This window comes from Manacus candei, unplaced genomic scaffold (assembly GCF_025592945.1).
Source record: "Manacus candei isolate 608988 ecotype Guabito, Panama unplaced genomic scaffold, ASM2559294v1 h1tg000049l, whole genome shotgun sequence".
Lineage (NCBI taxonomy): Eukaryota > Metazoa > Chordata > Aves > Passeriformes > Pipridae > Manacus > Manacus candei.
The window spans coordinates 25,683,092-25,698,255 of NW_026138097.1; the positions used below are offsets into that span (position 1 = coordinate 25,683,092).

Below are 15,164 nucleotides of genomic sequence, written 5' to 3' on the forward strand. Positions count from 1 at the left end.
TGATGACTGTAAGTAATTCGACAGAAGTGCTGTTACTGTAAACGGATTGAATATCTGAGTAGGTATTATCAGAGTCAACATATGAAAGTTAAAAAGGAACTCTACCATGAGTACAATAGACAGAAAACCAGGGCTAGCTACTGCAGAGGGAGACATTTTTCTTCTTCAGGCATCTGAACATCTTTGATGATTTTTCGGTTTAAAAAGGTCGTCTCTAAGATTGATCACATAGGTAAGCTAGTGCATAATGTACCGGTTCTTCTTGCATTTATTTTCAGGGCTGCAATCTGTTGGTGTTTCACAAACCAATCATAAGCAAATAAATGTATTTCAGTCCCTAAAAGTCTTCTATGTTTCTTTTCATTTTTACTACCCACTGAGCAGAAATACCCACTGAAAAACCAATAGCTTCTTGCCATTGGCAATAGCTTTGAAGCCAGCACAAAAGAAAAAATATTTACAAGAGTTATCAGTAGAGAAATGAAACAGAAATGCCTATCAAGATAGTCCACATAAACAAATTAACTGCTCTAACTTTAGAAATGTAAGAAATGCAAATCATTCCAATGTATTTTCTTTGGGTTTAATTAGTTTATGACTTCTCAGAAAATTTATATAGTTGGACTGCTGATATAAGCAGAACTGAAAATTGAAACATGCCTTAAGATATAAACAGGATTTTACTCTACTTTTTTACTTCCATTTCTCTTGTCTCTGCTTGTAATGTATAATATGTCAAAGGAATTCTCAAATTTTGAATGATAAATGAACATCGGCTGAAGCGTTCCAGTAGTCACTTTCCATGGTGTTATCACTGTATCTCTGCTTCCTTGGTTTTCCTATGCCCTCCTTTCTTTTCTTAGTTCAGAAGCTCAGCATAAAAAGGTGGAGATGATGGAAAAAGACTGTGGTAACAGCCTTGTATACAGTGTACAGTCTGGCTTAGTAAACTACGGCATCTTCAGAGTGTGAAGAGCTTCTGCATTAGAGTCATGCAGAATATTCCATGTGTAACCTCAACCTCACTTGAAGTGAATCTTAAGTTCTAGTTGCCATATCTGCAAAGAACAGCCCAAATATGAGAAAGTTTAGATCATTAGAAAGTTTATATCATTACATGGTGCAATGTGCACCACAAGGAATCAGATAAATATTTCTTTCCAAAAGTTGGAGTTGTTAATTTTCTTTAGATGTCAGTCCTTTCATCTCCAGTGAGTCCTGGTTCTTAACATACTCCCCAGAGGTGAAGTTCACCATTTAAATCCATTGAGACAAAGAGGTCTTTATTTCCATGCCTAGAAGAATTAGACCTCTAGTTCCATCATCCTAGTACTATTGCTGCTATCCTATACCCTTGTCTTCCCTGTCTATCTGTTGTATCTCTTTTCAGATATCAAAGAAATTTCTCAATACATAAACCCTCAACTACCTTTCAAAGTACTGCTGTTGATATAACTTTTTTGTCCCCCCTCAGTAAGCTCTTTCTTAGGTCATCAGTGTCTGTCTTTATACTTGACTTTCTGTAGCTCTTACAGATTGTGAGATTCTTTTGTTCCTTGCTATGAGCCTCCTCTTAAAAGTTGCTGTCTTTCTAGCTCCTCTCTCAGTGTGTTCCTACAATGGTTTTTGATAAGAAGTGTAAACAATTAAAATTTGAAATTTTAAAACATCAGAATAGTTGTCAGGATGTAGTCAATACTAAAGTTTGGGTAAATTTTTTATTCATTCATTTGGTTGGCATACCTTTACATGTGATCGTCCTCAATAATAGAGCTCTGACTAGAACATTAGACATACGATTTCTCTATTGTGGCAACGTGATTAGCTTTGATCATTTTTTGCTATCCTTGATTCTCAGAGACCTTTAGAAAATCAGACACAGTTTTCTTCTTTGAAAAAGTGTTAGATAACTTATTTGTAAAATATTTTAAGAGATTTAATGAGAAAAAAAAATAGTCTGTGAGAGCTCAGTTACTTTCTAAGTATTTTATTTATATGTACACACAATGCACTAAGAGTCACTAGATATAATAGAGTCGTAGCAAGAATCTACACCTCTGATGACACTGGGAACAGAAAATTTCCATGCCAGTGCCTGAAATATTGTGATCTTACTTTTTATTTATGTTAAAAGCTTTATATTGTTTCTTTGAGAATGCTTATAACTGGATATGTTATACAGAAACTTCTGGCTATATGTCATGTAACGTCTGTTTCTACAAAAATCTAGTTATTCCTCAAGAGAATACAAACAACACAAGTTGACCACGACAATTCTTTGAAATTAAAAAATTTATACTGGCTCCTCCTTTTCCTAAAATTGTTTCTTATACTAATATTGAATTGCATGATTTTAACAGTGCAAGAAAAACAATTTAATGTTGAAAGAAAAAATACAACATTGAAAGAAAAAATGTGTTTTTATTTAATTTGCATTTATTCTATGCAGTATAAAAATGACAGTTCCTTGTTTGCTAAGACATTCCACCCCAGAGAAACACGGTTTAATTATAGGGTTTTTTTCAGATTTTTTTCACTGTAACATTTGAATTGTATGTTTTGTCCATTTTGTCATTTTTGTCCTTTTGTTTTTTAGCTTTTATTTTTTGCACTCACAATTTTCCCCCCATCTATCCACAGTTTTCCTCATAGCATACATGCTCATATCCCAATGCTCTTTCTTTTACATCTTTGCCAATAGTCTCTGTGCTAAAATCCTTTCATTACTGCAAGATTCCTGCTCAGGAATCCTAGGTTTTTCTTCCTTATATTCAGCCTCTGATGCTTTTGTTGTCAGCCAGCACTTTCATCGCTGTCTCTGTAGCTATATTGTGATCATCTTTCAGTCTTTTTTTTTTTATTTATGTCAGAGGATAGAAGGAAGGGGCTATCCTTTCCTGCACAGATATGAGTACTGGGCCTTTTTTGGATATTGGCCCAGGAGCATTCACTGGGACATAATTTTTTAGGATTTTCTTCTTATATGGACAAAGTAGCTGAACTGAAGTGTCTGGGACCTGTAGGCACCATAACAGAAATAGAGCCTTAAGCAGAAATGAATAGGTGTTCTTACTATGGGTTATAACACTTTCTGTCACCTTTTGGAAATCCAGTATAAGATCTAAGAACCTCTTCTTTTGTGGTGAGAGACATGACACTTGTTAATATTAATGCTTAACTTGTGGATATAGTGTCACTTACTACCAATAGAGAATTACATTTCAAGCTGAGTCCTTGAACATATCCCTAGGTCTTTAAGGTATTTCCAGGTAACTTTGTTGTGTGATTGTCATCTTCTCTTCTGTTGCAACTTGAAATATGATTCTCCTTAGAACTGTCACTTCTTTGAAATTGCTTTCTTTTTCTGTTGATAAGTACATGTGCTAAAAACTGCATATAAGGATGTTGTACTTCTCTAATGTTGATCAACATAACTGGTCTACTCTGGCCTCAAATCGGGAGGCCTGGAGACACACCATCTATAACGCTGCTGTTTTCTTTGAGAACGCCCACAGGATCACTCTTGAGGAGAAAAGACAACGCAGAAAGAACCATATCTTGCAGAATATACCACCTAAGGAGTCTTTCTGCTGTGCCTTTTGCAACTGGACATGTCTGTCTCGTATTGACCTTATTAGCCACCAGCGTGCTTGTAACAAATGTGGATAGAGCCTTTCCCAAATCTTCATTCGCGAAGCCCAGTCATGACTTCTCTAATGACTTCAGTGGGATTTCTACGTGTCCAAGCAGACTAGTTTAAAGTGATAGTACTGGTGCTCAGGAAAAAAAGAAAGAACAGCCCACAATGTTAAACAGGACTGTGGCTGTTGTCTTGCAAAGAAGCTTAGTAAAACAGGCAACATACAAAGCACTTGACCTTGTATCTCCTCTGGACCCTGTGTAGAATCTAATAGAGCCCAGGTTTCATTATCATGGGTTTTTTTCTCTTTTTACTTTATGAAATAATGTGAAAGCTGTATTGCAGCCTAACAGCATAGTGTTATCATGTCACAAAAGAAATGTACACGCCACAGTGTGTTGTGATGTGTGTAGCATGAGGCTATTTGGGGTTGCTTAAGAATCCACAGGCTGTTGGAATAATGTTGAGGCACAGTGAAAAGTGGGAGGAAACAAACCTGGAGCACTCTTGCCCATACTGCCTGCCGAGAAGGGTCCCTGGTGTATGATAATAACACTGACTGTGTTTGGGTGTCCTGGTTGGCCCAGATCAACAAAATACCAGGGAGAGTGCTAAATTCATCAGTGTGAGCAATCGGTGTTCCAGGGATCATAAGCACTCCCCAGTCTTGATTGGTTTAACAACCAGCAACTGCAGGAGATAAAAAGGGAAATTGCTAGAGAAGAGCTCTGCTAATAATCTGTAGTAAGTTTCATTTTAAGGAAAGGAAGAATTTATAAATTGCATTCTGAAAAACTAGAAAGTCAGTGAATTTTTTCCTGCACGTGGAGGATATGATGATATGAGTCTTTTTTTCTGATGTAGAAAGGCAGAAGCAGCAGTCATCACCTTATATATACTGCAAACATTGACTTTTTTTTTGCAAAATATGCATTCATTTGAAATTCCCTACTGATCACAGATTTGTGAGTTTATTTCTGCTCTTGGGCTGTATCTAGAGCTCAATCTACCACTGCTTGGACAGCTGACAGGGTGAAGGTCGTTTTGTCGTCTGTGGTGATTTCCCTCTTTGAAACCCTGAAGTTTTTATCCGTGTCCTCCAGCAGTATTAGGGAAGTTGGGGCTTACAATCCAGGTAGCATAAAAAAAGTGGAGTGGAGTGAATAGACAAGATATTATAAAAGAAAAAAAAAACAAGTAAAAGGGTTTTTTATGCAACATTGTGTAGGAGAAAGATAAAATAACTGCTTACTTTACCTCCTGATTATATCCATATGTGTGTTGAAAAATTAAAAGACATGCAGGCAACCTACCTCTTTATAATCTGTGTTCCATAAGATTATTTGCTTGTTCTAGAAGTATTTTAAAATAAATCCCTGAGGTTGCTCATGTACAGTATTTAATTAAATGTAGAAGACCATACATGTATTAAAAAGTGAGCTGGTCAAAATTTGAGAAATAGGACTTGGTACTTTTCATATATCTTAGCATTAGTCTGGCAGAGTCTAGCAAGACCTCCATGAGTGAAGATGGTCTATAATTATGGTCTTAAGGCCCCTGCTCATTCTATTATAGGAATAAGAATTTTCTTTATACAATAAATGCATTTTGAATTTCAGCGATACCAGACTTGATTTCTTCAATCGACTCAGTTATAACACAAAACAGTTTGCTCCCTAGTCTAATTGCAGAATAATGTGGAAATAATTTATTTCTTAACTGTAATATAATGAAAAAATCAGCATTAATGAGAATACCACAGTATACTTTTATAAGATTTCACAAGGCCAAATTAAGCAATATGGAGAAAAGCCAAAGTTTAACACAGTTTTCATAAAAATGAAATAATAATTCTGCATGTCATATGCTATATGTATATAGGAATCATTTCTACAACCCCATATTAAAAAAAAACAAACGGCCAATTTACTGTCCGTAGACAAGTAGAATAGGGCTTCAGGGTCTACAGCAAATAAATAAATAAATAAATAAATAAATAAATAAATAAATAAATAAATAAATAAATAAATAAATAAATAAATATATAAATCTTATTTTGTGCCCACTTCAAGTGAAAAGATCAACACTTAATGAGTTTATAACAAACTCTCCGTGCTGGATATTTTCAAGAAGATGAGGGTGTATGGGTGGTGTTCTTGTGGAGAAGTAAAGGACTTTAGTGCTCAGTTCTTGGCCTACCAGTAAGGGTATCACTTCCCAGCTCATAAATATATTTCTTGTGTGAAACCTGTTAACATATATATTAGTATTATGTGGGGCTATACTATCAGTTTTTCTCAGTACCACTGACAGATGATATGCAAAACAAAATGTTGGCAGAAGTGGGTTAAACTGAGTGCTTTAAAATTTTGCACAGAGCTTGATAGAAGGTGTGGCATGAAGAATAGTCACCTGAAAAAGAGCATTTATCCAGTTTAAACAAAAATGTTTAACTCCTCCATTCAAATATGCATGCATCTGTCAGATGGGCTAAAATATGCCTCACTAGTTGTATTGCTGTGCTAAATTTTCATGAATCAACACAGATTTCATTTTTCCATTGATTATATAAAGGCATTCAATGCTGTAGCTACAGTGGTAGGGGAAAAGAAGAAAATGCCTTGTTTGTTTGCAATAGGAAGAGAAACCTGGCAGATGTTTCTTTGTACTCATCATCCCTTTGTTTGCTAAAAAATTTCAAACTCACAATCCCACAATTTGGAAATCATGGACAACTAGTATGAGAGGAAAGCTCTTTTATTCTAATCTCTCTTTCCATTTATCAACCCTTATCTCTCTTTCTTTCCGTAACGGCTCATGTCTCTGGTCCTCACTGTCTCCAGTTTTGCTTGATTTATCTTTATTCAGGGGCTAGTACTTTTAAAGTGGTGGCAACAAATTGAAAATAAATTTTACACACATTGTATATAATGTAAATAAATAAGATATTATTGTAGCATTTCTTTTCCCACATTTTCTTTATGCCCCTTAATTTCTTGGACTTAAAGAGATATGTGCTCTTGCAACGTGTGCATAATGAATGTTATGTTCTCCTCGAGTAATATGTGCCAGATGGACCTATAGGTAACAACGGTGACAAAATCTTATGTCACTATCTCCCTTTTGCTTACATACCTTTAACCTCCATTAGTTTAGAACATGTCATATCTGCTCTTTTTCCCTTCCTTTGCCTTCCTTTCCCTTCCTTTCCTCCATCCCTCTCCCCTTCCCTCTTCCTGTTGACCTCTCTATAGTATGAGTCTTTGGCCACTATCTTTCTGATGTTTTCTGAAAGCTCATTTGAACTTTAAAACCTGTCGCAAACAGTAAAATATGAAAGTCTCATTTTAGCTTTTACTAAAGACCTTTTAACATTCTTCTGAGAATCAAGACAATTTTGTGTTGTGGAAAAATTCCATAACAAATATCCTCAGAATTCCAGATATTCAAATTGATGACTGTCCATATACTACCAACAGCATAACATGGTATTAAAACACTTGCAAACAGGACCTCAAATGTTTGTCAAAGTTCCTTTACATTCTAATAAAAGTACAAGAGTTTTAAATAATTTTATTTATATCATGCTAATTACTTTCCACTGCCTCCTCTTTTTCCTCTGTTGGCCACAGATGCTTCCTGACAAATTTTAATTCCTGCTTTCACTTGATGGGAAACAAATAGTCAATAACTTTTTTTCACTTTTTTACTTCACTGAAATGTTATTCTGATTATAATATTGTAGATAATACGGCCAGTATCCTGACAAGACGAAGGAGATACAGTCGAACCACTCAAGACACCTATTACCTCCCAGTTTTGATTTCCGATGGTGGAGTGCCCCCTCTCAGCAGCAGTAGTACCCTCACCATTCGGGTTTGTGCATGTGAGAGAGATGGACGAGTGAGAACTTGCCATGCTGAAGCTTTCCTCTCCTCGGCTGGCTTGAGCACAGGAGCTTTAATCGCAATCCTGCTCTGTATTGTAATTCTTCTTGGTAAGCCATTTTCAGTATTAAGTAATGCTCTCCCTCCACTGGCTCTCTGAATGTGACAGAGCAGAAATTTTTAATATGGTATCCTTTTGAACCAGTGGCTGCCTGGTAGTAGGAGACAATTAGAAACACATAGCTGTGATTGGGGGGGAAAAGTTTAGCTAAAATTAATAGGGGAAAATGCCTTTAAAGTACATTCAGGAAAATATGGAATGCACTAGAAATTATTTTTCAGAGGTTATCAAGTAATCAGCACCGCAGATCTTTTTTCTGTAATTTGGAAATATTTCAAAAAAGCAACTGACTCTAATTCCATGTCTAGAACAGTGTGAAAAAATGATAGAAAAGAGATGAGGAAAGCTTTTTGAAATGCATTATGCAGCAAGAAGCACCATTAGCTCTTGTACAAAAGCCATATCTTAATTACTTTTGTGGGATAAACTGATAGCAATGCACAGCATAATCCACAGGGGTGAGGGACATGTGAGACTATAAACTGACCCATAAGATAAATGCCATCACAAGTGCATTTTTTCCCCAGGACAGTTTTAATTTTACCCACTAGTTAATATTGGGGAGGGCGCGTGTGTGGGGTTGATTTGTTTTGTTGAGTTTTTTTTCTGTCATAGACAAAACTTGCTGCACACATATCTCTGTGCTACTCATGTGCCTTTCTGAATTCTTATAGACGTGGCAAGAAATAATGGTAATTGCAGTATGACCCACATAGGAGATTCAGAGGATTTTTTTTCCAAAGACTCTTTTCAAAATGTTCTCTCAGAGATTTTCTAGACTACTTTCCTTGCACCTTACTTCAGAATTTCCTTGCCAGAAGGCTGTTTTAAAAATATATAATATATTTAGCTTATAATTTTGCCTTTTATTATACAAAATCAAATATTCATAAGAGAAAAATAAATCTTTTACATATTAATTCAATTGATATGTTAAATATTTGCTTTAGAGAAGCACTGAAAGCCCTGGACTATGCTTCTGAAAAATGTCAGCTCTAGTAACTCATTTTTCATTTACCTGAAAGAATGTTATCTCCATTTATGTCCTTTATGAGATCTCTGATAATCTAAGTAGCAGATGATCCCAAATACCAATATTAGCCTGAAAATAAAACGTCTGTATTTTTGACTCAGTGTCTGCTATTTCTGTAACATATTCAGAGGTAAACTTTAAACCTACTCTAATATCTGCAGTTTTCTCTTTAGCAATTGTGGTCCTTTTCATCACCTTAAGACGTAGCAAGAAGGAGCCCTTGATCATCTCAGAAGAAGACGTCCGGGAAAATGTTGTGACATATGATGATGAGGGTGGTGGAGAGGAAGACACAGAAGCATTTGACATCACTGCACTGCGGAATCCATCTGCTGCTGAAGAGCTAAAATACCGGAGGGATGTTCGTCCTGAAGCGAAGCCTGTGTCCAGACATCATCTCTCCTCAAGCCTTGACAGTATAGATGTTCAGGAGTTCATTAAACAAAGACTGGCAGAGGCTGATCTGGACCCCAGTGTGCCACCATATGACTCCCTGCAGACATATGCCTATGAGGGTCATAGATCAGAAGCTGGATCTATCAGCTCTCTGGATTCAGCCACAACACACTCTGACCAGGATTATAATTACCTTGGAGACTGGGGACCTGAGTTCAAGAAGCTAGCTGAACTCTATGGGGAAATAGAATCAGAAAGAACAACTTAGTTGTAATTCCCAAAACAGAGAAGTTCCTGAACAACTGGACATATAATGACAGCAACGGTAACAAAAAAAAAGTGAACACAGTACTTGGAACTAAGTTATGTGCAGTTACTGTAGAACAAGTGCCCTTTTCATATTTGAAACTGGGTTCTCCAATTGGAAGAAAATCAAATTTTGAAAAATACAGAAAAAAGAATATATTGTCCCTTGTGTCTTTTTTTTAATTGCTCAATAAAGTCTGTGGTACCGTATCTGCAACAATACCTACAGTAAAGACAAGCAATGACATTTTTTTTTCAATATGCGTAACATCTCCAAGCTACAGTAAGTTTATGGTCATGTCTGTTTAAGAAGATAGGTAATGGAGGAGCTAATCTCTTGCAGGTGGTTATAATGTTGCTTTTCTAGCTGTGCTCTAGGCCTTGTGATCTCAATGTGAGGTAGCCATGGGGGCTTACTATCAGTGTGAGAAGTGCTACCAGTCTGTTTCCTTTACAGAGGTGATACGCTACACCTGTCCTCTTAAATAAATGGTCCTTTGATGATTTAATCTTATTGAATTAGCAGGTTGCATTGAGAAGCTGCCATTTCATAATGTCCTTCATAATCTTGTCATCCATAACCAGCTAACAGATGGAGGGCATCCTTAGCTGTAGCTCAAACACGGCTGTAAACCCAGACCTGCTCTGTTGCTACTGCGTGCTGAAGGAACTGTTATTTACAGTGTTGTGCTTTTTCTTTTCATCTTTTCATGGAAACATCATTCATTTAAATAGAATGGGCCCAAAGTAGTCTTTATGCAGCGAAGCAGATGAAGTGTAGGCTCTTTCAATAAAAACAATGGCAGCACCATTAAACTATGCAGTTGTTTGGTTCACTGTGCTTCACTTAAGAGCTGAAGCTTTTTAAGTCTTTTGCTGGTCTGAGTCCAGGAGCTACAGCACTCAGTTTAAAACAGAGAGTTCTTAATCATAATGTCTTTCTATTTCTGTGTCTGACTAAAAGCAAAATCGAGCTGCTGTTAGGTCACTGGGATAGTGAAAATTGAAACAAAGAGAATAAGATGATGCTGTTCTTTTTCTTTTTAGTTCAATCTACTAATATTTCTTACGCTTAATTTCCACCTAAGCAGAACAAGCGTTTTTCCCCCTATTTCAAGCATCATGGGAGCAGGTACATTTTAAGTCAGTGGAAGAAATGTATCATTATTGTGGTTTATATGGCTTAAATAAGTTGATTTCTTATGTTTGTAACTGTATTACATTGCAGATCTGCTAAACAGTTCTGCTTAACACTGTGGGCTGCTTAACAACTCATCCAGCAGATTCTGATTTTTCCTTTGTTTTATTTGAAACTTTAACCTTTTTGTTTGTCTTTCTTGTGATAATACTGTGAGAGTACCAGGTACTCAAAATATTGCGTGAAAGATTATGGCCTATAAGGCTCACAGTCTATTACAGTCCTTTGCTTTTAAGAAAATTGTAGTTCCACTTAGGGAAGTGGACTTCTTCCAGTACGCATTTGATAAGAAAGCTGTCCAGAGCAGAAGCTGTGTACTGTTTTTTTTACTCTGTGGTCTGGTGTGCAGAGTGATACAGACTTGTATGCTCCAGTAGATTCCTTCCTCTGCATTTTAGGTGCCACTTACATTCAGCTTAGTAAAGCAAGGTCTACATTTTTTGATGACCTTCTGTGGGCCACACAAGTGAACAAGATTATTAAGCCTTCCCTTCTTTGCTCCAGGGTTGCGTAGGTCCTGGACGTGACTGAAACTTCTGATCAGTTCTACTTTGAAGGGATTTTTTTTTTTTTTTGAGTGAACTTCTTCCTGAGATGTAGTTGACTGCTTTTGGCTTAGACAGCCTTCTGGAAAAATTAGCCAGTACCTTTGCAAGAAATTTTCCATACTCTAAAAAGTATTAGTTGTACTGTAGTTCTAGAACTGGCTTTTACTACACTGTTCTGTTTGAAAATTATTTTCCTTTCTTTCAGCATTTTAACCCATGAGAAAATTTAGGAGGGAAAAACCCCTGAACCATAAATGTTCTGCTGATGATTTGAAAGTAGTCTAATAATTTGTGTTCGGATTTTTTTTTACTTTTTACTAAATACAGAATCTTCTAGAAATGCATTTAAAAAGACATTATTGCTGTAGAGTGAGGTTAAACAGATGTTTTAATGCAATAAGCGTTGCACAGAAGCTGAGAATGGCCCATATATTATCTTTTTTGGGGGTAGAGTTAGGATATGTTTCAGTTTTGTCCCAAATGAAGAAACTAATAGTGTTCGATTTTATTAGGAGGTTTTCTTTTGATTTAGGTCACACTTGCATTATGCTAACATCTAAATTTTTATATTGTATGAGTAGAGTGTTAAAAAGAAAATCTTTTAGCATTACTACTACCATGGGCTATAATACTTTGTACCACATCTGCATGAAAATTGCATTAATTGTTGTATTATTGTTTTGAGAACCAGGTATTAGTTATCTTTATGTCTGCTCCATCTGGCCCTACACCAAAGCAGGGAAAATCACTTGTATTTTGTGTTTTAAACAGTGCTCCCACCATTGTTTTCTTTTATTTGCATCATAGAACATTCAGGCTTAAAGGCAACAGAAGTGCAGTGACTTAAGCAAATATTCCCTCTTTGCACTAATGTTCTGTTTAAGTTTATAATATCTAAGAGAAATAAGAATCCCCTTTTCATCATTCCTGGTGCTCTCTTTGCTGCTATACAGCATGTGCATCATACCCCCAGACCCAGGAATTCTGAGTCCTTTAAATCTCTGCAGGGTTATTGAGACGCTGCTTCTGTGATGCTGCAGTGTGTTCTGTTTTATGTCCTATTCACAGTGATCTCCAAATGTGCTTTTCTATCATGATATGTCTGCATGCTTGCTATGCTTACTGTTTTTTACTCAAATACACATCACAGTGTCGTGTTGTTTGCATGACAAATAGCAGATTATTAAATCTTCAGGGCCACAGAAAAAGGCCTCACAGTGCAGAAAGAACAGGTTTACAGATTTTTTTATCCCTATCCTACAATATTTTCCTTTGGTCCTTTTTGTCCTAGAAAAAAATTTAAACTATATTTGAGAATATGTTAACCTAGATTGAAGTAGAAGAAGGTTATACTGTTTACCATGGACATCACAATCATTTTGTAGCATTGCTAATTTGAAAAAAGTATACATTCAGTTGAAGTATTGTGGGAAACTCTTTCCTGGCTTATGGATGAGTTTGATTATATAGACTTTGCCTAAAGCTTTCATGGTTCTTTTGTGTACTCATATTCTCAAATATTTTCCTATTTGCCTAAATAGTAATTCTGCTGCTGCATAACAACTAAATGATGAAAACTGCCAGTTTTACTTAAAGTGGAAGATACTGAGTGAAGTTAAATGGCAAATGCAAAGTGTTACTTAAGGGCTTTCCCATTTACAATTTGATTTCTGCAACAGCTATTCAACTACTATTACATTTGCACCAAAATAAGTAATCGTATTCCTCCAAACAAACCCTCTTACTTGTATGCTGAGGGCACTCTATGCTGTAATCTTGACAAGTCATCTGAGAAAATGGTCAATATAAGAATTTTAAAATGTGTAACTATATTGTCAAACTAAAATCTGTCTAAAATGTAGTTTAATGCACTTTAAATGCAAGGAAGATCTTGGATTCAACTGGCATTAGATTAAGATTCATATATTGAAAACAAATTAACTTGTTTATCAGTGTTACCTTTTATTACATATACATAGAACACTGTAAAAGTTGAAAGTAATTTCACTATGTTATGCACTTTATTTTTTTGCATTCCTCTTAGAAAACCAAAATAATTGCAAACATTTTTTGGGTTGAATTCCAATTGATGCAGTTGTTTAAATTGTGAATACTGAAAGAAAATATCTATATGAAAGTATTCTCATTGGTATTTAAAAGGAATTAAATAACTTCTGTCGTCTCAGGCTTTTTAAAATCAACTTTTAGAAATTCTAAGTATTCCACCAGTCTGGAATTAACCAAACTCATAAACTCACACAAGGATAACAAAGGGAATATTCTAAATGCAAAGAAGAATATAAAATTATGCTGCCTAGGGTTATTTTGTGTATTATAAACTGCTAAGACCTTGTACTTGCAGTACATATAAATGGCAGAGTGCATTCTAAGGAAAACTAGAAGTGTGTTGCAAGTTTTGGGCCATCCTTATTTTTCCAAAGTCTCCAAAAATATATATATTTTTTTTAACAAAAGAGTTATGTAAAGTATACCTCCTTATGCAAGTGTTACTGATAGAAATTGTTACATTTTCTTTTAATAAACAAAAGGGACAAAATCTTTTATTCGTATTTTTCAAATAAAATGTGCTCTTTGCTATGGTGATGGGTTATTGTATTCCTCATCACAACTAGAACATGTTTTTTTCTCTTCACTGCTGTATTCTATACGCACCAAAGAACTATAACATCTAAAGACACTCTGTCTTTAAAAATCAGATGTAATACAGTTGTATTAATGAGGTGAATGTCAGAAATGGTATGATAAGTTTAACTAGATTTTTAATGTCTGGTATAGTCACTTCATTGTGCCACTATTTCAAAGACTGTCTTACATGATTATTGCTACAGATGGATAGTGATAGTGAAAGACACATCAGATAGTTTACAACAGACTGCAGTATAACTGCTAAATGGTTCATTACTTTTACTTGTGGTAACTATTCCGCTCCGACCATCACTGTCCTGAAACTGAAACACAGTAATGAATACATTATCCACATGAGTGAGTTGGGGAATTGTGCATCTATGAATCCAGATTGTTGGTAACAGCCAGGGTTATTATCCTAAGCTGACACAGAAGACAGAAGCAGACAAGGACATTTACAATGATCAAGCTCAGGCACATGCAATTCAAGTGCACAGGAGTCACTAATTCTTTCTCAGGAACTTAAAAGGAATTAACAGACTTTACCAACAAATTACATCTTAGAAAATAAAGGTACCACAGTTCACAAAAAATTTGTTGCATGCAAATTTTACCATACTGACATGAGTTTTAAAAATAAAACTGGGGTTGACAGGAAATGAAAGTAGAATTTTGCTGTTGTACCCTACTTCCTCTACTTTATTGCCCACAGGCCAATTTAGATTGTGTACCACAAAGCTATGCAATTCTCACATGTGCCTTGCCACAGACCCAGAAAAGAAATTATTGTAAGATAATATTTGCAAGATAAATATTGTCCGCCTGAATCTGAATGCAAGTTCAGGGAGGTTTTGTGGTTTTTGTTTTAATTCTCATTTGAGGTGTTTAAACTTTCAAAAGAATTTTTAGAAATATTTTAGATAATCTTTCATATCTAAGATTGATTAAGCTTTTAATTTTTTTGTCTTAGCAAAGCTTGCTATCAACTTATTGTGAAATTGATTTTTGGGTTGCTTGGAGTCCATACTACTTCCATATGTGGCAAAAGTATTGTTTTTATTTAGGTGCAGAGAGTCTTCAAAATCTAGAAAGCTTTACTTGTGAGTTTAGTAGACTTTTTCTGGAGCATTTTTGTGTTCTTGGTACTCCTCACAAGTCCATCAACACACCTGAACCTTTAATTAATCAAGGATGTCCCAAAGATCCAACAAACTTTCCACACTTACTGTCTCTAGATTTGTTTTTTTCTGAAGTACATGTAACAGAGCATATTATAGCTGATATGCAGCCAATGCCTGCAGAAGCGTGCTCATCCAGTAAAACTACCTTCAAAGAAAAAATAGGCACTGGGATTAGGACTCAGAGGATCATGAGGAGCACACAGACTTT

The 15,164-nt window shown here is 35.6% G+C and overlaps 1 protein-coding gene across 10 annotated transcripts in view; it reads left to right on the forward strand.

Moving 5' to 3' along the window:
* The window catches only part of CDH18 (cadherin 18), a 487,011-nt gene extending 473,325 nt beyond the window's left edge, over window positions 1-13,686 (forward strand). For 9 of the 10 annotated variants that reach the window (XM_051799307.1, XM_051799309.1, XM_051799311.1 and 6 more), the window contains 2 exons: window positions 7,386-7,637; window positions 8,843-13,686. In XM_051799307.1, the coding sequence (XP_051655267.1) occupies window positions 7,386-7,637; window positions 8,843-9,345 (755 nt within the window). In that variant the 3' untranslated portion in view covers window positions 9,346-13,686. The remainder of the gene's footprint in view (window positions 1-7,385; window positions 7,638-8,842) is intronic. The other variant, XM_051799317.1, reaches the window with a different exon arrangement.
* Window positions 13,687-15,164: the final 1,478 nt, after the last annotated feature.